Here is a 24,403-nt window from a genome sequence, read left to right on the forward strand (position 1 = left end):
CAGTTCTCTATTTCTACCATGTGGTTCCTGGGAATGGAAATCCAGCCATCAGGCTGAGGGGCAAGTGCTTTTATCTGCTGAGCCAACTCACTTGCCCCAAGTATGTTTTTAAAGATAACAGCATATATATTTAAATCCTGTTTATGCGGATTTAGTGAATAAACATATGTGAAATGCTTGGGATAGGGCAATCAGTACAAAGCCTTTACTATGTAGTTAGAGAAAACCAGTAGTTTCCTGCAGTCAGGCTATGGAGACCCAGGGAAATAAGGACTTCCCGGTCAACAGAACTGAGCAGGGTAGTGCAATCAATAGACACAGTGACAGCATTTGGGATGGTCCCTCCTTTTGAATGATACACAAGAGTGTTCTAGAGAGAGAGAGAAAGAGAGCTGGAGAGCCCTCCAGATCCATCTGTGTGCTGACAGAAACACAGAGAACCTTGACTGTTCCATGACCTGGCCAGCTGCTAGTGTTTTGTTCCCAGTAGGCTTGAACCTAAGATGGAGCCTTGAACGTTTCCAGGCACTGATAAAGCTGTGTAGGTTATTTCCCAAAGCAGGGAAATATGAAAAGATGTTGCTCAACAATCGAAACTTGCCATGGCTCTGAGCCACAGTTCTTAAAGCCTCATATGGACTTTGAACTGGTCCCCCTAGTGTTTACTGCTTCTTTCTTTGGATTCTCAACTGACCTCATCTCCAAATGGCTTGGCAAATCCGTTTCAAGAATTCCCTTGTCACCCATCTTGGGGTAACTCCAGCCTAGGACTCAGAATGCTAAGACTTAAGACATAGTGAGGGGAGGAGAGCCTTGTAGACAGGCAGGAAAGCGCTCATCTCACCCAGGTGCTTTGGGGACCTACAAACAGTTTGACAGGGCTGGGATATGAGGAGTAGTTGGGAAAAATAACAGGATGTTAAAATGAGATGAAATCTCCATCACCATCCAAGAGTTTGACTTCATTCTGAGGCTAGAATGCACACAGTGTCTAGGGAAGAGACTTGATGAGTGTTTTAAATGCACAATGTAATAAATTGGGTAGTGAAACTACACATATGGAAATTTAGGAAGTAAAATCAACAGAATAGGCTGGTTGACCATCACTGAGAGACAGCAGAAAGTATGGATAAGAGTATGGCCTTCCTGAACTAGCCTGACATGCTTTTCTGCTTATTCTGCAACGTGGGATCAGTAACTTTGGTTGTCTGAATGTCAGACGCACATCATTGAGACGAGGTTAGTATTATCTAGTTGGGCTTCATAGGCCTGTGGAAGGAATGAAACGGCACAATAAATAGAAGGCACTTTGCCATGTGTTTAGTGTTAGTATTAGAGCAATAGATAATAGATAATAACATATTATTAGCTTTTTTTTTTTTTTTAAGTAAGCAATATGGTTTAGAAACCCAGGTTCTAGTCAGGCTCTTCAACTTTACATCTCAAAATGTGCACCTATTATGTTTACTGCAAAAAGTCATTTATTTGATACCTTGTTTTTTAGTATCTATAATGTTGGTGAAAATGTATCCAGGTGGTGGTAGTGGTGGTGGTGGCGGCAGCAGCGGCACATGCCTTTCAGCAGCGGCACATGCCTTTAATCCCAGCACTCAGGAGGCAGAGGCAGGCATATCTCTGGTCTACAGGGTGAGTTCCAGGACAGGCTCCAAAGCTACACAGAGAAACCCTGTCTCAAACAAACAAACAAACAACAAAAAAATGTATCTCTCGCCTCAAAGGGAAAGGAGTTTATTACACTAACTATGAGTTTTTCTTGTAGAAAAAGGACGTAGCCTACAAACATTCAGGGTGATAATATTGTGGCTATGATTGTGGAGACATTCTGACAGAGCTCAGACATTGAAAGACACCAGAAACACAAACTGGAGGAAACGTTGACTGTTAGAATTTTGAATTATTTCATCACTCCTTGCTCCAGCACCTGATGGAAAGCTTCCTAAGAAATTATATTGACAGCCTCTTGGCTTAAGCCACCGTAAAATATGTGAGCAACAACTTGGGAGTGGGGTGGAGATGTTGTCGTAGATCACCTGGTAGGGAGCTCACCTAGCTTCTAGGTGGTTCCGTCCTCCGCACATGAACAGCACATACCCATCATTAGTGTGGTGAAGGTAGGAGGTTCCAATCGGTAGTTCAAGGTCATTCTCAACTGCATAGCAGGTTGGAGGAGAGGCTGGACTACATGAGACAAAGTCTCAAAAAGAACCTCCTTGGGATTATTAGTTTTCATTTTAGAAAATATGCGATCGCTGGGCGGTGGTGGTGCACGCCTTCCATCCCAGCACTCGGGAGGCAGAGGCAGGCGGATCTCTGTGAGTTCGAGGCCAGCCTGGACTACAGAGTGAGTTCCAGGAAAGGTGCAATGTTACACAGAGAAACCCTGTCTCGAAAAACCACAAAAAAAAAAAAAAAAGAAAGAAAGAAAAGAAAATATGAGAGCTTCAGAATGTACTTTACCACGTCAAAATGCCCCTAAAACCAACAGTCTTAGGGACTGTGTTAAAGAGACAGTGGGAGGTAGTTCATCGAAGGGTATAAAATGAAGACCCTGACGACTTCTGGCTCTGCTTATTAGAGCTAGGCCTTGGTTGCATGTTGCTACTTTCTTCTCCCCTTGGTCAGCAAGCCAGGGAAGTGACCACTTTCCTTCTGTGAACTTGTACAAAGTTAGCTTTGTTTTGTTCTCAGCTGGTAATACATAAGGAATAATCTTCAAGGATGACGTTCAGTTCATCCAGGTAGCCTTTGGGTTAGGTGGGCGTGTCCCGTCCCACACTAGAACACCTCCCAGGGAAGCCCCGCCCACTGGGGGGTGGGTAGTCCCGCTAGCCCCGCCTCCAGGGAGTTCCCGCGATCGTTGAGGCGACGCGGGCTACGCAACTTCCGGGTGCCGGTCCTCGGCGATTGGCTCGTGACCACGCTGCGGTGTGACGTGCGACCCCGGACTTGTTGTACCCACGTGTGGCGCGGCCGGGAGACACCGGTGAGCCGCGGACCGGCTCTCGCGGTTCCGGAGACCGAGTTCCTGCTCCATCATGGTGAGAAAGCCGCGGTGGTCCCGGCGGAAGCCGGCGGCTTCCGGTTATGTCTGGGTTTGCAGCTCTCGGCGGCTGGCTTGGCCATTGGCTGCGCGGCTTGGTGTCCCGGGACCGGTCACCTTCTGAGCTCACCCCTGGGTGCACTTTGGAAGGAGACGAGATGGTTTCCCTTTCGCGGAACCCCGGGAGTTTACAGTTCTGACGGCTTAAAGTTAACTCAGTCCCTGTGACACTTAGAGAAGCTCCGCCCCCTGCTTCCGGGGTACTCCTGGGTCCCTTGGTTGGCATCTCGGTTTGAAAACCCTTTGTTGAAGAGTAAATAAAAATGTACCAAGGAGTCATGAGTCTAAACTTTACTTGTCTGTGTCCTGGTTTTATTTACTAGTTAGTAGATGAAGTGTCTGTCTCCTCTACATTTTCTTGTGGTAAGCTACTTGTCTGGCTGGCTCAACTTTTCCGGGGGGACCTTCCCAGAGTACTTATTACAAAGGACTTATGGCATTTGCACCCCACCATGTTTGATTTTTATTCACTAAGGTCATTAGTTTGATGACTTACTTGCTAAGAACGGATAGTTTCTCAGACTGCCCCACCTCCTTTGAACAGGTGTCTCACAAAGTAGGTACCCAATCAGTGTTTGCTGGGGAAGTTTAAGTATGGTCTCTACAGAACACCCAGACTGTTGTCTGACTTAGATAATGCAGATTTGAGAAAAAAAAATCTGTTCACCCTTTAAATACTTCCACAGGTACATGTAGTTTTGGAATCATTCCCTGTGTGGGGATTCTGTTTTCATTGACCTTTCCTGATTATTTTGTAGCCTCACAGAAAGAAAAAGCCCTTTATAGAGAAGAAGAAAGCTGTGTCTTTCCACTTGGTCCACCGGAGCCAGCGAGATCCTTTAGCAGCAGATGAAACTGCACCCCAGAGGGTACTGTTGCCCACCCAGAAGGTAGGCCCTGCCTTGTAGCCACAATGTGTTTGTATATATTATGGTAGTTTTGTAGTCCTGATAATGGAACCCAAGGACTTTATGCATGCCCAGCAAGCATTTCACCTCTGAACTACACCTCCAATCTCTATGAGATTTTAATAATCAGTTGACACTCTTAGAATCCGGTCCCCTAAGAAATGAGCTGTGACTCAGGTTCCAATCTATCTGCTGACGTTTGATATTATGTATTTACTTTGATTAAGAGGATAAAGCATCTTTGAGATTATTAAATAAAGAGATCTTACAGAATATTAGTAAAGCTCACTAGACTGCAGCCTACAGTGCTGCGCAGTGTTATTTAGCCTATGGCCATATGCTCGGTCTTTGCTTTCTCTTGGGATTCTGCCATGTTTGAGTAGTCTTCAGTTTGCCTTTTTGCCTCCTGGTCACTTATCTGTTGAAATACAAAACATCTGAACTCATTAATTAGCTTTGGAAATCGTAAAGGAGCCTTGAAAAGGATGGTTTATGTTAGCATACACTTGTTGAAATGGGTGATATAAAAGTATTGAAGGATGCTGGAGGGATGGTTCGGTCTTAAGAGCACTTTCTTGCAGAGGACCCAGGGTCAGTTCTCAGCACCCATATGAAGACTCACAACCATCTCTAAAACCCTTCCAGGAATCTGCTGCCTTTTTCTGTCCTCTGCGTGTACCAGGCGTGCATACACATAAGTCAAAACACTCATTAAAACATTTATTTTCTTTAATGTTTTAAATATTAGGGGGCATTGGCCTTTGTTTAGCTTTTCATTAAAGCCACCAACACTCAACTCCCATGCACCACCAAAAAAGCTTTCTTTGCTTATAAATACAAGAAACTGCTGGGTGGTGGTGGTGGTGGTGGTGGTGGTGGTGGTGGTGCACGCCTTTAATCCCAGCCCTTAGGAGGCAGAGGCAGGCGGATCTCTGTGAGTGCAAGGCCAGCTTGGTCTACAGAGCAAGTTCCAAGACAGGCTCCAAAGCTATATAGAGAAACCCTGTCTTAGAAAACAAAAAACAAAAAACAAACAAACAAAAAAAAGGAACTATACATACTCTCAAAGTCCCCAGATCTTTTCTTCCAACCCTCCAGCTGCGTTTTTGAGTATGTATTACATATATATAACCTGGAATTGTACAGAACTGTCTAGTTGAAGGAATTGTTTTCATTCGCATTTTGTGTGTGGTCTCATGTTTTACTTTGTCTTTTGAAACAAGGTCTTGCATTGTTCAGCCTTGTCTTGAACTCATGGGTTCAAATGGTCTGCCTCGGCCTGGCTTGCTTCCATTCCCTTTTTTAATTTTATGTAGCACTTTGGTTTGAATGCCCTGTAGTTCCATGGCAGGATCGCTAATTCCTTCTTGTTATCCGAGGTAAATGAGGAAGAAAGAAGAGCAGAACAGAGGAAGTATGGTGTGTTCTTCGATGATGACTATGACTACCTGCAACACCTGAAGGAGCCATCGGGGGCCCGCAGAGCTTATTCCCAGCACCGCCTTCAGCGCGTACAACAGTGATGAGAGAGAAGAAGCCTCGTTACGTTCAGTGAGCTTTCTTGGCAGTTTAGATGGGACTTAGTGCAGCAATGAGTAAAGGCATTTTTACCTGTGGGGCAGTGAACGGTGTCAGTATGAAGACTGTAGACACGCCATGTCTGCCTAAAATTGTGTAGATGTGTGTCTATCTAAACCCTTAGGAAATCATAGGCCACTTCTCTGGTGGGCAGGTGTCAAGATTAACAGCTTTTTGTCAGGTTTAGAACTTTGAGTCATGTCAGGCAGCATTTTCCATAGAAGAAAAGCAGAGGACATCCTGCATTCTAGCATTGTTTCCTGATCATAAACTGTTCTAGGTGTGAAATTTTTACATCTTTTAACACTTGTGGAAGCTGCAAGGTAATCGTGGAGACAACAGCATGAACAGGTTGTAATGAAATGACTGTTAATGTTCTCAACAAAAGGACAGGCCACTTTAAATACAAACGAGCATGTTTATCTGCACCTAGTCCTACTCATACAAGTGCGTATTGTGTCCAGTATTCCCATTTGCATGCTATTTTGTCTTTCTTTAGTCACCTTGCCCTTTAAGAAGGAAGACTTTCATTGGAGTTATCAGCCAAACAGGAGAGATGGGGCGGGGGTGTAGTGGGGGAGTTGGGGACCCTAATTTTCCTTTTGTTTCTGATTTCTGAATCCTCTCAAGGCCTGGGCATTTCTTTCCTCAGAAGACATGATCTTAACTCACCCAGGGCAAAGCTTATCATCACTAAGGTGATAAAAAGAGTCAGGTTTCAGGGCGTTGTCCTGAAGAAAGACAATAACCGCAGCTCATCGATTCCTTTTCCCACATGTCACCACCACAGAACCAGCTTCTCTTGTCTCTCCCCTAGGCTGTCAAGTCAGTAGCAGGGTGCTTACTGCTCATTCCCTTTTGTGCCCCACCAAGGGAGAAGAGGACTGTCCTGCTTTCTCTTCCTGGGAAGACAGGTTTTAGTAAAGTCATAGCATTGATCAACATGAATTCTACACAACAGAGAAAGGCCAGCTTTTAATCCTTTTTTTTGTTTGTTTGTTTTTTTGGTTTTTCAAGATAGTAGCTTTGTGCCTTTCCTGGAACTCATTCTGTAGCCCAGGCTGGCCTTGAACTCACAGAGATCTGCCTGTCTCTGCCTCCCAAGTGCTGGGATTAAAGATGGCATGAGCCACCACCGCCTGGCTCTAGCTTTTAATCCTTAATTCATTTAGGGGAAGAGTAATCACTATTTTATTTTTAAACAAAATAAAGCTATCTAGTAGGCCCTTCATTTGTGTTTATGTAGACAGAGAAGTAACGTTACTTGAAAACAAAGGTGTCATTTGATATACATATGTAAAGATGCCATATTGCCATATAGTACATGGTAACCTAAAAAGAAATGCCTTCGGTGCCACTGAGTTTGCTGTAAAAATGGTGCTTAAAGCACTTTTTAAGTTTGAATTTGTCAGAAGAATTGAGTACAACATAGGGACAGAGTGTGATGCGGTGCAGAGAGGCGGTATACATGTGACTGCTTCAGCTTGTCTTGATTTCCACATGACAGCGTGCTTGGGAGTTACTACAACTATTAAAATAAACATACCTATATAAAAAGGAAAGTGATCATTATTGAAACTCTCATTCATTTGATTCTGTGACTACTTTTCAAGACTTGAAAAAAATCCCATAGGTAAATTTAGTAAATCCTCTTTAGTGTCAGAATTTTAAGAGGAATAACTGTCACCTTTAAAAAAAATCTAAAAAGGTATATTAATTGTTTTAACCATTTTTAAAATAATTTTGTTGTTGATTAGGACAAGATATTGAATACTCTGTTCAAAGTAACAGAAAACCCCAATTCAGACTTGTTTTAAAAATAATAAATGGTTGGTGTGGTGGCACAATGCCTACAATCCCAGCATTCAGGAGGCAGAGGCAAGAGGATCTCTGAGTTTGGGGCTGGGGCCAGTCTGGTCTACACACTGAGTTCCTAGCCAGCAGCAAATTAAGACAGCAAGAGAGGCTGTGCCATTACCGGACCGTGGGATGTTATCTCTAGTGTAAAGAGAAAAAAAGTGCATTAGTTTTGATACTCCAGGTAGGTAGAGTTGTAAAGTGTGGATCAAATCCTAAGTGGCTGATCTCAGGCATTAGCTCTTCATTTTTTGAGCTTCTGTTTTTCACTGAAATGTTCATGCTAATAGTTTGGAGATTAAGTGGAATAGTATATAAGGAGGGTATGAAATATTTGAAAGGTCCCAGTTAGGGTGTTGCTGGAGTGTTGAGAATGTGTGCTGGTACATGGGTTAGAGATCCAAGGATGTAATGGTAACAGCCTCCTGAGACTGTTAACAAGTCACTGCAAACAGTGATTTACAGCAGAGGTCTGGAGGCCAGAAACCAAGTTCTTGGCAGGCTCAGTTCCTTCTTGGGGACTCAAGGAGATTGTGTCGTTACTCTTCTAACTCTTACTTTCAAAGCTTGCCAGCAGTCTGTCTTCAGAGTTCCTTGACCTGTGGGTACCCCACTCCAGTCTACATATCTCCATCTCCACATCTCATGAACCCCTTTATGTGAGGGCAAACCGACCACTGAACTCATGTTCGAGATCAAGGGAATACATATGGTTGTGGCCTTCTTATTGACAGAAAACCTAAGGTAGTAAAGGTCCTCACATAGAATGTGTGAGACACCTATCCCACTGACCTTCAGAGCAGATCACTTTGAACTTGTTACTCCTTAGTCACATGAATGGCTGAATCCATTCATGAGGACAGCTGATCAGCTGTTAAGGTCCATATGGTCTCAACCTTAATGTTTCTGAGTAATGAGTAAATTGCATTGTTTTGTAGGGAATAAACCAAAGCAAACCTTATTTCAAGTATGGTCACAGCCTGAGGCTGAGTGGATATGAATTTTGGAAGGATGCTTTTTAACCCAGTACAATGGCTGGGCAGTATTTGCTAAATAACCCTCAGAGCTGTGCCGTTTCCTTTCTAAGAGCACTGGACTTAAGTTGCCTTCATCAGTGTTTGCATCAGAGTTTGAGGAAGATGTTGGATTGTTAAACAAAGCAGCTCCAGTTTCAGGTGAGTTTTAACTTTTTTTAACATTTATTTTGTCATTGGAAAATTTCATACATGAGTACCATATTTACATGATTTCCACCCCACACACTCTCTTCCCCTGTATCCTCCTCTCTCTCAATTTCATGAATGCTTTAAGTATTGTTCATATATGTGTATATATAAATACAGCCTACTGGGTCCATTTAATGTTGTTCATATGTGTGTTTAGGGATGACCATTTGGGATTGGATAACCTATCGAAGGTTGTCCCTGGAGGAGACCAGTTCTGTCTTAGTAGCTATCAATTGTAACTTTTGATCTAGGTGTGGGGGCCTTGTGTAATTCCTCTGTCCACCCATCTACATTGGAATGTCAACTGGTGTTCTCTTTGTATGGGTCTTGTTTAGGTGACAGTATGGTTAAGATTCCATGGGTGCAACTCCCGTTGTATAGAAGATACTATCATGTAACAGACATCTTGGACCTCTGGCTCTTAAAATCTTTCCACCCCGCTTCGTGATGTTTCTCGAGCCTTAGTTGTAGGGGTTGTGTTGTAGATCTACCAGTTGGGTCAGTGCGGCCACTCCACAGTCAGTTGTTCTCTACATTTACAGCTGTGGCTTTCTGTGTTGGTCTCTGTCTACTGCAGTAAGTGGCCTCTTTGGTGAGGGGTGGGAATTGTACTGGTTTAGGAATGTGAACGTAATAGGTTCTCCTCTGGGGTCTGTGACCTCAGCAGTCATAGGTAATTGGCTAGGCTTACAGTACTAGACAGGAATTTTCTCCTGTTAAAGTGTGTCTTAAGTCCAGTTGGTTGGCTATTGGTGACCCAAAAATACAGGAACCACTACTGCATCCTTGGGTATATCTTGCTCTGCTGGTCATTGTGGTTGTAGTTCATGGTAGCTCAGCTATTAAAGGCTGAGACTCACAGCTAAAAGGAAAAAATTTAACGTCTTTAAATTTTCATTTGAGTAAATTTGTGTTTTGCAAAAGGAAACACAAGGATGTAGGATTTTTCCATCAACAGTGGAGAGTTTATTGAAACAATCAAGATAAATGTAGAATTCAAATAACAGAACATGAAGAGAGAGCATGGCCAGCAGCGTTTTGTATTATGCCCCAAATTCTTATGTCTTTATAGATCTCGTTTGGAAAAAAATGTGAGAATCTAGTAAGGAAATTTAATGTTCATCTGCTCTCTTACGAAGATAATAGGAATGATCATTATTCTTTATCATTTTGAAAAATGCCATATTAAGTATTTCGAAGAAATCTATTATATGATTCACTCAAGATAAATTGAAGAAGTAATTTTTAAAGAAAACTTGCAGTACCGCTACTGTAGTAACTTAAAACAAAGGTTGACAGAAGTAGTAGTTGGTATTTTTTTCCTAAGTTAACCAACAGTTGCCCTTAGAACATTGTTTCGATAATTTACTTTACAGGATGGTAGTTGTATAGTAGAGTCTTAAGTTAAACTACAATAAAACACAACCTGAGAGACTTTCTGTCTGTAGGAAAGAAACTACGTGGGGGTGTTACACTTGGGACACTGGAGAATAAATGCAAGAAGCACCAGCCCTGGCCGGGGAAGCTGGGCAAAGCTTTCAAGAGAATAGCAGAGTTGATTTGCAGCTTTGGGGTTGTTTGTTCAGAAGGGGCTGTGAACGGGACCAGTTGCTTTCTTTAGAAGGCAGGTGGAAGGAAGGAGAGAAGGCTGGGAAAGAAGCCATTCCAGATAGCACTGGCTGAGGGAATGTGATAGCAGACAGTGTGTCCATTTTAGAATCCCAGGAGAGCATGGAAAGATGGATAAAAATGCAGCTGGAGAGGGGGGGGGGCGGCGTAGCAGCCTTGTCAAAGAAAGGTTTGAACTGGAAACAGTTTCCTGAGTTCATCTTACTAAACCAGCTGGGATTTATTAAAATTCTGTGCTTCAAATTTGTGAAAGTGTAAAATTCACCAAATACTTATTTTTAATAAATGAATTTGAAACCTGGATTCTTTCTGTTGGTGAAAATTTAGGAGTTTTACTAAAAAAATTCAATAGAATAGATTGATAATGGAAGTGCTTTTACTAATGAATATTGATGAAGTGTGGGTTTTTTCATTCTATCTAAACTGTACTTAGAATTTTTTAGTCTTTTATCTGAAGTACATAAGTAGATCAGATTGTATAAAGTCTATATAGACCGAGCTTTCTCGGTGCATCCTCCTGCCCCCCTGTCGGGGAGTGCAGGGACCTGAGGTTTCTGTTCTGTTTTCTTTGCTGCAATGGTCGCATGTAGTCCAGGCTGGGGTCATACCCACGGTGAAGCTGAGATAGACCTTGAACTCCTGAATGGTGGGATTCAAGATACATATTTTGCTCCATTTCTCTTTTCCTTTCAGGACCTCGACTGGATTTTGATCCTGACATTGTTGCTGCTCTTGATGATGATTTTGACTTTGACGATCCAGATAACCTCCTTGAAGATGACTTTATTCTTCAGGCCAATCAGCTGACAGGAGAAGAGGGAACAGATTTGCCGTATGTCGTGGGAGGGTAGCCACATTCTGGGAGGAAGAGTTTTGAGAACATGTGACCTAAGATAGCTGTATGGAGCAGAAAATAATTGAATTTGAGATATACTCTCAGTAAGTGGTGCTAAAATCCCAGAATCCTGATGGTTGGTTGCTTTTCCTACCATGCCAGAGTAGTCCAATGCCATTTCTAGTCCCTTCCTTGAGAGCCCTGTGGAGTGGCTTCTGGGTTTGTGTGAAGTTGCTGTCAGTGTTTCGGGGGTTTTGACAGCTGACCTGTGATCTGTCGGCTCTAGGGAATCTGCGAGTGAAGCTGACAATGGATGGGAAGACATGGACAGTGAGGAGGAGGAGGAGGAGGAGGGCAGCGGCGACAGCTGTAGCTCCGCAGGCCCACTGTCAGAAGGAGGGGACAGGTCTGCCCCTGGGTCTCCTCGGGAAGCCACCAAAAAACACCTGTTTTGGGAAGAGGAAACTAAAAGCCGTTTCACAGAGTATTCTATGACCTCCTCAGTCATGAGGAGAAATGAGCAGTTGACTCTACATGATGAGAGGTTTGAGAAGGTGAGATCCCTGAGAAATGCCACTGAGTTCTGTCTCCATGTGCAAAAGGGATTGGAACCAGATAAGCCTTTCAGGAACTGCCTGGATTTTGGAAAGAGCCTGTATAGGGCCCAAGGGTTGACTGCTCAAACGTCCTGACATCTCTTTCTGATATTTTGCATATGACCATTTTCCTAAGAGTTGCCTGGCTTAGCATCAGTAAAATTCCATTAGTTTAGTTCTTCATATATAACTAACACTAAACAAAAAACTAGACTGTGAGATACTTTAAAACCTGATGTTTAGCAGATTTGACACCTGTGACACCTCTGGTTTACAGCACAGTGTGGACTATCCACACAGGTTCTCTCACCCATTCTATCCTATAGCTCTTTACGTTCGACACTGTCTAATGCGCTGATTTATGCACATCATCTACCAGTTTGTATTGGCTTAGGGTGTGATTTCTCCATGGACAGAGATTCTCAAGTGGACATCCAAGTCCCTGAAGTAGTAGTCTCTGGCATGTGGTAGGACTTGAAGTGTTCTTGTCAGTAGTGAGCAAATGAAGGAATGCTGTCAAGATTACAGAATGTACAAGTTTGCTAAAGTGTCACAAAACTGTTCTCTTTCTTGTCAAGAGGGATCCACTGTTCAGTACAAACACCTCACTCCTCAGGATGGAAGGATAATGCATAACGGTGCTAACAGCATCTGAACAAGAGTGGAATTTATACAGTAAACTCCCTCAACAGCGTGATCCTTGAGTCTACATCACTGAGGGATGCAAAATTATCTTTAAAGTGTTCTGAGGCAGAGATCTCTGCATAGTGTTTTATTTTCCAGTCTGAGTAGAATAACTACTTTTTATTTTAATATTAAGTAGAAGGCTGTTTTCAGACTAATTGTGTGTCTCTGAAAAATATGTCTTCTGTGGGGTTGGAAGTCCATGCTGCTTTTGCAGAGGATCTGAGTTTGGGTCCTAGCTCTAGAGGAGCCTGGGCCCTTTTCTGGCCTCTGAATGCACTGGTACAAGTGCATACACAGTAAACATGAGAGTAAATCTTTAAAACAATATCTCCTATGCCTTTATCAATGGTGCTTCCTCTCTGCTGGTACAGGAATGACAGCTGGGAGCTTCTAGTAGTGCTAGAGTACTATGAAGGAGTCAGGTTAATATAAATAAAATACATAGTTAATTCGTGGTATGTTTCTCATGGCATCTTTTTTGTTGTTTGTATTCAAGTTTTATGAACAATATGATGATGTTGAAATTGGAGCTCTGGATAACGCAGAACTGGAAGGTTCCATTCAAGTAGACAGCAGTCGGTTGCAGGAAGTTTTGAATGACTACTATAAGGAGAAGGCAGAGAAGTATGCCAGCTCTTCCTTCTTTAGCTGCTCTGTTTTCCTACCTTCAAATGATGGTTGTGGGGAGTGAAAGTCTAACTGATTGACTTGAGATCATGGTGGAGTAGCTAAGGTTAAAGTGGGAAATAAGGCACAAAGAGACATTGGAGTCGGGAAATAATAAGGGCTTCTGGCCTCAGGCTGAAGAGTCATAACTTAGAAGTGTCTGCTTTCTTCTTTTTCTGAAATGGTGGGTGTTCCGAAAAGTGAATAGTTATGGCTAATAGATAAGCTTTCCTTCAGTGGATTAGCAGAGCTCACCAGTGAAGTATTTGCTCCGTCAGCGTCTGTATCAAAGTGCCTCTTATCGGAGAGAAGCTGATGGATTGAAATCTGCTAACAGCTCTTGTACCATGAAACACTGCAGCATGCAGATCCCACAGCATGAAAGGAGCCATAGGATTTAAGTGAATTCTCCGCATACTTTGGAGAGATAGATGAGCAGCTGGTGTTCATCTTAGGGAATCTGCCATCTTGTGTGATGTAGAACCATGTACAGATACAGCTAGATTTGATGTGCCTGTCAGCAGAGCAAATGTGCCAACCCTGGGAGAGTAGCGAGAGCAGGACTGGGTAGATGTGCCAACCCTGGGAGAGTAGAGAGAGCAGTACTGGGTAGATGTGCAAACCCTGGGAGAGTAGAGAGAGCAGGACTGGGTAGATGTGCCAACCCTGGGAGAGTAGAGAGAGCAGGACTGGGTAGATGTGCAAACCCTGGGAGAGTAGAGAGAGCAGGACTGGGTAGATGTGCAAACCCTGGGAGAGTAGAGAGAGCAGGACTGGGTAGATGTGCAAACCCTGGGAGAGTAGAGAGAGCAGGACTGGGTAGATGTGCAAACCCTGGGAGAGTAGAGAGAGCAGGACTGGGTAGATGTGCAAACCCTGGGAGAGTAGAGAGAGCAGGACTGGGTAGATGTGCCAACCCTGGGAAGGTAGAGAGAGCAGGACTGGGTAGATGTGCAAACCGTGGGGGAGTAGAGAGAGCAGGACTGGGTAGATGTGCAAACCCTGGGGGAGTAGAGAGAGCAGGACTGGGTAGATGTACCAACCCTGGGAGGGTAGAGAGAGCAGGACTGGGTAGATGTGCCAACCCTGGGGGAGTAGAGAGAGCAGGACTGGGTAGATGTGCCAACCCTGGGGGAGTAGAGAGAGCAGGACTGGGTAGATGTGCCAACCCTGGGAGGGTAGAGAGAGCAGTACTGGGTAGATGTGCAAACCCTGGGGGAGTAGAGAGAGCAGGACTGGGTAGATGTGCAAACCCTGGGGGAGTAGAGAGAGCAGTACTGGGTAGATGTGCAAACCCTGGGGGAGTAGAGAGAGCAGGACTGGGTAGATGTGCCAACCCTGGGGGGGTAGAGAGAGCAGGACTGGGTAGATGTGCAAACCCTGGGGGAGTAGAGAGAGCAGGACTGGGTATGGTAACATGAGCATGAGAGGCACTGGAGTAGGATTTAAAATTGCTCTTGTCTCTGGAGCTGTTTTAGTGACATGCAATTTAATGTTTTCTTTACCATGTTTTCATTTTATAAAATGCACAAAAAAGTTGTGTAAAATTGAATACTCTTGAGCCTTTTGAGGATCAAGATCTGCCAACAAACGAGCTTGATGAATCTGAAGAGGAAGAGATCGTTTCTGTAGTTCTTCAGGAAGCCAAAGAGAAGTGGGATTGCGAATCCATTTGTAGTAAGTAGCTTATTGTCCACTCAGCTGCTAAAAGTATGAAAGTAATTTAAAGTGTGTGAGAAAGTAGATATATTTTAGTAGAAGGTCAACTGTTAGGGAATTTGTGAAAAAGGCTTAGAAAGAATATGGCTATTCTGCTATTGAGTTGTAAATAATTTCAAAATGGTTTTCAGAGAGGCTCTAATGTGATTTTGCACTATAAAAACACTGAGACTGGGCACGTGGTGTGAACTGTATGGTGCTTTTGCTGAACTTACAGTGTACTTAAGTGACACATGATCTTTTTCAGGTACATACTCCAATTTGTACAACCATCCACAGCTTATCAGATATGAACCAAAGGTAAGTACTGACATCTGGAGCTTGTTAGAGTACCATTTTCAGGGCTGGAGAGGTAGCTCAACAGTTGAGATCACTGCCTGCTCATTCAGAGGACCCAGCTTAGTTCACAGCACACACATCAGGTGGTAACTCCAGCTCAAAGGATCTGACACCCTCTTCTGGCCTCCAGAGGCACCCATACATATGGCATATACTCATATAGATACACACTTAGAAATCAGAGTTTATCGTTAATGCCCTTTTCTTGCAGTAACTAACCCTTCGTTGGTGGCATTGCCTTTAGGAAAAGCGCCAGCAGTGAACCATTAGTGAGCTGTTTTGAATAGGAGTGGCAAATAACTCTAGTGTTCTTTTGTCTTTGCTTCAGCCCAAACAAATCCACCTATCTTCTAAAACGGGAATACCTCTCAATGTCTTACCTAAGAAAGGACTCACAGCAAAGCAGGTTGAACGCATGCAGATGATCAATAGCAGTGATCTACCCAAAGTGTCAACCCAGCCGCGTCCCCACAATGAAAGCAAAGAGGATAAAAGAGCCAGAAAGCAAGCCATAAGAGAGGAGCGGAAGGTAACTGCCCTCTGATGTGGGGCTTGCAAAGAGCTGCTGGGAGGGCATGGTGGAAATTCTCTTTTGTGGACAGTCTGTTTGTGTACACGTGTAACCTGGGGATCCTCTTGTACAGGAACGAAGAGTTGAAAAGAAAGCTAACAAACTAGCATTCAAACTGGAGAAAAGAAGGCAAGAAAAGGAGCTGCTGAACTTGAAGAAGAACATTGAGGGTCTAAAGCTATAGGTGTGGAACATTCAGTATAAGTTATATTTCCATTTCAGTGGTCTTCATTATGCTTGATAATTAATCAGGATCTTAAGAGAGGTAAACTTGTCCCTGTCGTTTTTTATATGAAAATAGCTGAGAAAAGTAGAATATTTGTATTTTTATACAAACAAAGTTCTTTTGTCAGCTACCTTGTAACTATTATAATGTTTTGAGTTTATTGTAAGCTTATATTTCCTCTGAAATAAGTGACTTCATGAAAGTAAAATGTTTGGCTAAATTAAAGGAAAATGTCTTTGTAACATGCACGGAATTAGTGTGTTCATTTATTTGTATGGTTGTCAGAGTTGTTCTTTGCAGATGTTCTCAAATATTTCTTTGAAACCTCTCCACGCCTTCTCAGGAATTACATGGTTTAATTTGCCGTCTGTAGAGGAGTGGTCTGGTTAAGCTCAGTTTTGAAATGCTGAGTTTATTCTCAGTGGTGAGAAGACTGTTCCTGAGAAGATTCCAGGAGTAAAAGCTGATTTTCCCGTGTCCACAAAACGACCCTTGCAAAAGGACCGAAGATGAGCACTGCAGTTGTGGTTGGGATTTCCTGTCCTGGGAGCAGATGGCTTTTTCCCTTTGGGATTTAGGAACAGCATAGCTGGAACAATCAGGAATACTTACTTCACTGTAACCTAGAAAGTTTGCTGTTTAATATCTGGAACCGTCCACAACTTACTAAAATACATACTCAAAAGTGTCCAGGTTTTGATGAATTGTTCCTGTTTGGACATCTACAGACTGATTCAAGGCTTAGGCAATGACTCCATCATAATGTTCATTATTTGGTAAACTGTGACCTCTCACTGACCTTTGCCCATTTGCCCCAACCAGTGTGGACACCGCTGGTCAGAGTGAAGAACAAAATGGCTGAGGCACAGCCAGCTGTGGCAGGTGAGCTGCACTTGATGGCTAGATTTTTACAAGTCTCATCACCTGTGAGTTAATTAAGTCTTTTCCACGGCTGATAGGTGTCACCTTGTTCTAAGTTTTATTCGTTTAAAATTAAATTACTGTACTTTAGAGTTGTGAAAAACTCCGAAATTGTATTCTGTTAAAACTTAACAACCAAAAGTAAAAATAAAAAGGTGTATACGGTTTGTCATTGAGGAAATGTAGCATTACTGAGTGTGTGCTTAAATGCTAACCTGCAGAAACAGAGTTAGTTGATGTTTGATTTGAATATTGGGAATAAAAACCCTAAATGGGTGGGCCATTTATCATGTTGACTACTATCTCCACAGAAGAGTCTCCAAGCCTTCAAGAGTCTTGGGCACAGGATGTCACTCTTGCCTGGTCCTATTCAAATTCACCTCTTATAAATAAGAGAATGCAACTCAGCTGTCAGTCTTGAGATGCATATTGCTATGGGGGCTGATGAATTAAGCTTAAAGACTATAATTCTATTCCGGAAAACATTTCTGTGGTGACTTTAATGAATTACTAGGATTTGTTAACAAATTCTCCCTACATACCCAATCCCTGAAAACCAACCCCTCCCCTAAACACACCCCCAAATCCTCAGTTTTTAGTTCTCTGTAAACAGTGTTGAAAACTGAACATATCAGCTCCATGCTGAATGATAGGAGTTCACAGAGATAAGAAGCATTTTGCCTTCAAGAACTACTTGGTTGGAGACAGTTCAGAAGCACAGATAAGTGCTGATGCCATCATTGCTATAAGCACCACTTGTGATGAGGACCTACGTACTCACTGTTCCCCTGAAGTCTTTAGATAAGCCTTCAAGGTTGCTCAGTTGTTACCTCCCTTCGATGATTTTCAGAGTATGTGTTTTAAATGCACATCTGCCTCCCTAGCACCCCCTCTTCCCCTGCTTTGTGCTCTCTGCAGCACTGACGTACAAGGCTGCATCTCGGGATCCTCTCTGACTAGGGAGAGGTTGGAGGGCAAAACCTTTTCTCCACTTTACCATGCTGGCCACACTAGCGCCTGGAATTTAGTGAATAGTGTTAAATGGCATGGGTATGGATGGGCACAGGGTAAGATAGTTCATAAAAGAATGGCTTAAATGTGGGCCAGTACAGTGATACATTCACAAGGGTAAGCAAGGAGAAACCATCCCAAGTGGGCCTTGAGAAACCGACTTTTAGTTATTGTATGTGTAGATGCACATGCCACTGTGACCATGGCAGTCAAAAGACAGCTTTGTGGAGTTGGTTCTTTATGTGGGTTCTGGGAATTGAACTCAGGTCCCTGGCCCTGCCTACTGAGTTTCAGTCTTGTTGAACATTGTCCCAGATTGGTTTCAAAGCTCTGTCATTAGGTACTTTGGTAGTATTCTAAGTCTGTGAGTCTCCACTGCCAGTGCCATTTGTGCATGTGCATGCTGTGTCGATCCACTGTATAGACATGTAGGATCCAAAGCCTGCACTGTGACATCATTATATCACCTCAATGGAGAGCGGCCCCAAGCCCTAACCCCTATCACATATTCCGTGCTGTTTTTGTTTTTACATGTTGAAAGTGGTTTGCTTTAACTTGCCTGTTTGATCTAGTTAGAGGGCAGAAACAAGGATTCCAGTGCTTTGTGAGTGTGTTGTGAGTAAGTTAGTTATGATAAAATATGTAATATGCAAACACGTGCTTGTTGTGCAAAATAAGAAAGAACACAGAAGCAAGTGGCCTCGGGATCCATTCCAGGTTTGCTTTTCCCCCTACTCGTTTACAACTCAGTCTTCCACTAACCATTACCCCTTTTTTCTTTAAACCACTTACATGATACCCTTTAACACAGCTTCCTTACCTTTGAACCAACAAGAAACACAAACCTACCTCTGAAGGCAGCATTTGAGACTCTTAGTTGAGGTGTCTTAGAAATGACCTAAACAGCCCCTAGCTCTGACTTCAGCTTCTAGAGTATGTGCACCTGTGTGCACATGTCAGCGAGCAAGGTGCTGAGTGAATCCTGGAAGCCTGCTGCCGTAGGAGGAGTTATGCTTACAAGCTGCATTCTTGGCTTGTGTTTCTATATCTGAGCTCACCAAGAGGGACCTCCACCTCAGTGTCAGTGCAGAGCGACAGCACTCGCCTGAAGTGGTTCTGAGTTTTAGAATAGCGATGCATATTTGGAAAGGAAGAAAGAAAGGAAAAACGGAAATTAGAAAGTGATTATCATTTTTATTTTTACCACTCAAATGTATATTTACTGTGTGTTTTTGTGGGTTTGATTTTTTTTTTCTGTATATATAAATTTTTTTTTTTCAAGACAAGGCTTCTCTGTGTAGCCTTGGCTGTCTGTAGACCAGGCTGGCCTCAAACTCTGGGAATCCACTGCCTCTGCCTCCCGAGTGTTGGGATTAAAGGCGTGCATCACCATCGCCAAACTCTGTTTCTTTTGTCTACATATAATTCACAAATCCTTTTGGTTGGTTGGTTGGTTGATTTCAAGGGGGTTTTGGTTTGTTTGTTTATGTGTTTTTATTTTGTTTTTTCTAGATAGGGTTTATCTGTGTAGCCCTGGCTGTCCTGGAATTCAATTTGTAGACCAGGGTTGCTTCAAACTCCTCCTGCCTCTGCCTCACAAGTGCTGGAGTTAAAGGTGTGTGTCACCACACCTGACTGTACCTTTTTTAAAGTCTCTTTCTGCAGCCTAGGTTAGAGTTGAGCTCATTTTTCTAATTGGTATATTCTCACTCATCAGTCAGCAACCCATATTCATGAATGGCCACACGGTATGCTTTTTTGCTCTCCAGGGCATGTGTCCTCTCACAGCTGCACAACTGCAGATAGTGTGAAAGCAACAATTGCTATAAGAAAATGAGTATGGGGGCACACCCATAATACTTCATCTTCAAAAACATTCAGTCTCGGGTGTGTTCACAGATCACGGTTTGCTCACTCCTACTTAAATGTTTCATCTTGACGAAATATGCATAGCTTTGCAAAAAGTGGTAGTATAGCCAAGGGGTCCCTTGCACCCTTAACCCAGCTTCCCCCTTCTTGTTGAACAGCTGCCTATGCCATCCGAACCAGTAAATGTCATTAATGTGTGCTCTTGACTTAGTTCTGTTTGACATGTAACCACTACCCTCCATTGGCAAAGATCCAAACCTCTTCCATCACACAAAGGGAGATTGTTCTCATCCTACTGTCTCATATCCAGCCTCCACGCACCAACCATTCCTACAGTTTGAGAATCTAATGTCTTAATTTCCATCTCTGTCATTTTGACATTTGACAATATTTTGCAAATGGAGTCCTGTCGAATGTAACTTGGCTTTATTTCACTCAGCATTGAGATCCTTTTAAGCTGTTGCATGGATCAATAGCATCCTTTTTTATTGCTGTGTGGTGTTCCAGGGTATGGGTACTCCACAGTTCATGTAGCCTTTTGCTCATTGAAGGGCATTTTTCTTGTTTCAAAGTGTTCTTTTAAGGTTGTATGGATCAAATCTTCGATTTGAGTCAGTACAGAGTATGACAGTATAGACCTTGAACTTCATGTGTGATTCAGCTGTTGAGGAAGATGCTCTTCATTCATTATAGACAAGCTTCCAACTTGAATGTTGTTCAGAATGGAGTGGCCCATCCATATCCAGTTTTTAATTGGGTCATATCTTTTATTTTAAAGTCCTTGAACTCGTTAAAACTCACTGATTTAAGCCAAAGATCATTGGTCTTCTGGGGGTTTCCAGATCCTTCATTGATTAACGGGGACATCATAAACCTATAGTTGAATTTTTGTCTATCCTTTGTAGAGGCAGAAACTTGGGTTCAAATCTCAGGGTTACCACTTGGAATTTGTGGACTGAGAGAAGTCACTTAACTTTCAGCCTTCGTTTTCTCTGTGAAAACAGCACCAACCCTGTCTTAGAAGGTAACTGTGAGGAGCCAGTTAAATAACCTAGACATGGAGAGAACCAAATAAATATGGCGATAACATGAATAAGAACATTACCTTCAGTAATGTTGCGGGGGAATGAGAGTTTTAGAATCAAGTATGTATTAGCAAGTTGGGGGTGGAGGGTAGCTTTGCTGAAAATTTTACTTTTATTAAGACCCAGTTTTGCGGACAGCCGAAAGGAAGGGGGTGGGTATTTCTGTGGGCTGAGGTGGATGGCCTGTGCTGAGAACACCAAACCAATTAGCAGACCTGTGAAGCAATTGTTTAAATCAACAGTGACTGCACACCCTGCCATCTGCTTCCTGTTAAGCAGATCTCCCTTTTTCACAGGGTTCCCCTGTCGGTTTCCACGGCCCTGCTCTCTGCTTCTCCCGGTTTATCACCATCATTTTCTTGGCCTTAAGTGGAAGTTTCCCTGAGGAGCCTCTCTCCACTGCTTTTTCCACGACTTCTTCCCTGGCAGTGTCCTGCTTTACCTCATTCCCCAAAACCTACATCTGCATCCCTCACCCTGACCTCCCTCGTTTCCATCCTGCTGGCTGGACAGCTCTGTTGAACTCAGTATTTCCCAGACTGGGTCATTTTTCTTCTCCAGATGCACTTTTTTTCTTTTTTTCAACTCCCTAGTTCTAGCCACAGACCCGCTGTCTTTTCTGGCTTCCTAGTTCTAGCCACAGACCCGCTGTCTTTTCTGGCTTCCTAGTTCTAGCCACAGACCCGCTGTCTTTTCTGGCTTCCTAGTTCAAGCCACAGACCCGCTGTCTTTTCTGGCTTCCTGCCTGCACACATAGCTTTGTCCCAAGCATTCATCTCTCTATCACTTCCCCACCCTCACCCCAAAAAACTAGTCCTCTTGGAGAGTTCTCGGTGCATGTTCTCCTTCCTCCCCTCTTTAAATCTCCAATTTTTAAATTAACACACCCCTAGCCATCTTCAAGTATGTCACGTGAGTCCTCCACAGCTCTGTGCTGGTTCCCTTGAGGACCACAGTGTTCCAAGATGTCCCTCCTTGTCTATAAAAGCCATATTTCTATTCCAGTATAAGACCCCTGTGCTTAGACCTGAAACTTAAAAAAAAAAAAGCAACAACAACAACAAAAAAAACCTTTTGTACTCAAATTCAGACTAACTGAAAAGAAGTACTAAAAAGTGAAATCTTAGCAGTCTCTAATATTTTGCTTTTCTCCAACTTCTTTTAAAGTAATTAATCTCCTAACTTAGAAATGTATCTTCCCATTTTCTGTCATTTTTCTATGTTGGGCCCGTGTAGGGTTCCTTTCAGCATATTTAATTATTTCTTACAAGATTTGTTAGTCCTGTGGTAGTCAATTTTTGTTTGACTTATATCTTCCAGAAGTACTCAATTTTCCTTATTTTCTAAGTGTGTGTGTGTGTGTGTGTGTGTGTGTGTGTGCGCGCGCGTGTGTGTGCACATTTGCGTGCGCATGCTCGCACATGCCTGTGGTGGAGAGGCCAGAGGTTGAGGTCCTGTGTCTTGCTTAACTGTTCATTTTATTGAAGGTCTCTCACTTGAACCTGAGTCTTGCTGGTTGGCTAGATTGGCTGGCCAGTGAGACCCCAGGATCTGCCCATCTAACTCCCTCCAGCACTGTAGCTGCATTTGTTTAAGTACTGGGGATCCATAATCAGGCACTCATGCTTGTACAGCAAGAACATTACCCCCGAGCCACCTCTCCAGACCCTTAGAGAGCACTTTCCTTTGTCTAGGAAAGGCATGGACCAGTTTTCCTTGAGACTTCAATGACAGTCTATCTTCAGCCTAAGTAGAATCCCAAAGATGTCTCCATCAGATAATTTGTGACTTTATGCTAATACATTACCTCTGTACTTATGTCTAATGCATAGCTCTCAGCACCCCATTTACCTACCAAAGCAAATAATTGCACTCTGTTTGCCTCAAGTTTGTGTAATTTACTTGTGTGTTAAGGAGAGAAGTTTATATTAGGAAAGGAAAACTTGTGGGATTGTAAAGGCTCTTCCAAGAAGGAGGAAGCAGGTGGTGGGGATGGACAACTGTGAGGCTGACAGGCGACTGAGGTCACCTACGGTCACTCGTCTTTCCTCAGCCAGGCAATTCTATGAAACTTAACATAATGTGCTCTTGAATCTCATGCAGATGGCAATCAGAAGCTATTTCCCTGTGAAGTCTGTGGGAGATGCTTTGCAGCAGATGTTCTGGTAAACATAAAGACATTTTGTAGATGTGTTTCATTGGAGTTAAATGAACTGTCAAGTCAGTGAGGAGGCAATGGTGCCAAGATTAAAGACAGATGTGGAGAAGGGGTCGGGGGAGAAGTACATAACCTATGGCTGCCAGGCCTAGAGGACACTGAGGCAGGCTGATAATGCCACGTTCAGAAGTGACCCTGTTAACCACGGTCTCCCTGAAAGCATGCCAGATGGAATGGTCTTGGCACAGACCACTTCCCTTGAGAGATTCTGGCTCTCCCGCCTTTTCTTTAAGCATCAAAAATTCAAATTTCAAGGCCAAAACACCAGGGAAATTAGCTGGTCGAGAGGAATGAGCATTGGATTTCAGGCATCTGGAAACTTGGCTCATAGCTGCAAATTTGTCACTAATTCTGACAAGTCCTGTAACCGTCCTGTTTTCTGCCTTGCCACGTACACGGAACTCTCTGATTTCAAGGGGGTTTTATACTGTTGGAACAAATAATGCATGGATACAAGCCTGCTCCAAGATCTAATTTTCCAGATACGAGCTAACTGCATGTCAAGTTCCCAGGCTTTAAAGATGAACAAAAGTTTGGATTATTTCAAACTTGTGGGGCACAGTGGGTGAGGGGATGGGTTTCAAGCAAATAGTACCACCCTAGTGTTGTAAGGAGATAGCCAAGAAAGATAAATTTTTTTAAAAAGGAATTTTTAGGACAATAATATAATCTTTTGGTTATTTTAGATCATGGGATAGTATATTGAACTTGCAGATTTAGGGTCTGGATGACAAGGGACCTCCAAGGCACGGTTGTAAGTTTTGTTTTCCTGGGAAATTTTAGAAACGAAATATCTGTTCTGTGTAAACTGTGGTTGGAGTCCCTGAAGCTACCAGTGGAACTCATGCAGGCCTATTGTAGCCCAGTGTCTACCAATATCTTTCAGCACACTGTTTCCTTTGCTGGCTGGGAGCTGCACCCCTGAGAGGAGTTGGGAGCTAGGTGGTACCTCTGGCTAGCAATCACTAAATGTTAAGTATGCTTTACATACTCCCGAGTCTCACTCCTAAGCCTGTCTCTCGGCTGTACAGAACACTGAATCACATGATCTGATAACCTCTCCTGTAGTTTAACATGGATGACTTGGAGGAACAGAGATTTTCGTAGAACCTGCATTTTGAGAATCCAGACAAAGCAACTTTGTAAATGGTAGCCATTATGGACAAGGACAAAGATGTGTGTGCTGTGCCCCAGAGGCACTGTGACCAACTGTATTAGTTAGTAATTTTCTGTTACTGTGATGAAACATGCTGACCAAAGCAATTAAAGGAAGAAAGGGTTGTCTTTGGCTCATAGTTCCAGACAGATAAAGTCCATCATGGTCATACAAGCATAGCATGG

The 24,403-nt window shown here is 43.1% G+C and overlaps 2 protein-coding genes across 2 annotated transcripts in view; both read left to right on the forward strand.

Annotated features, from left to right (window-relative positions):
• Positions 1-2,918: 2,918 nt before the first annotated feature.
• Positions 2,919-16,204, forward strand: Ltv1 (LTV1 ribosome biogenesis factor). The gene is given in 12 exon segments (XM_036169078.1): positions 2,919-3,059; positions 3,880-4,011; positions 5,409-5,501; positions 5,503-5,580; positions 8,552-8,639; positions 11,013-11,151; positions 11,441-11,708; positions 12,934-13,061; positions 14,641-14,780; positions 15,070-15,122; positions 15,490-15,690; positions 15,806-16,204. Coding segments are annotated over 12 exon segments (1,434 nt in total). The 5' UTR covers positions 2,919-3,056; the 3' UTR covers positions 15,917-16,204.
• Positions 16,205-16,264: 60 nt separating this feature from the next.
• The window catches only part of Zc2hc1b (zinc finger C2HC-type containing 1B), a 50,498-nt gene continuing 42,359 nt past the window's right edge, over positions 16,265-24,403 (forward strand). The window contains exons 1-2 of the mRNA XM_036169079.1: positions 16,265-16,840; positions 22,948-23,009. Coding sequence (XP_036024972.1) covers positions 16,813-16,840; positions 22,948-23,009 — 90 coding nt within the window. The 5' untranslated portion in view covers positions 16,265-16,812. The remainder of the gene's footprint in view (positions 16,841-22,947; positions 23,010-24,403) is intronic.

This window comes from Onychomys torridus, chromosome 19 (assembly GCF_903995425.1).
Source record: "Onychomys torridus chromosome 19, mOncTor1.1, whole genome shotgun sequence".
Classification (NCBI taxonomy): Eukaryota; Metazoa; Chordata; class Mammalia; order Rodentia; family Cricetidae; genus Onychomys; species Onychomys torridus.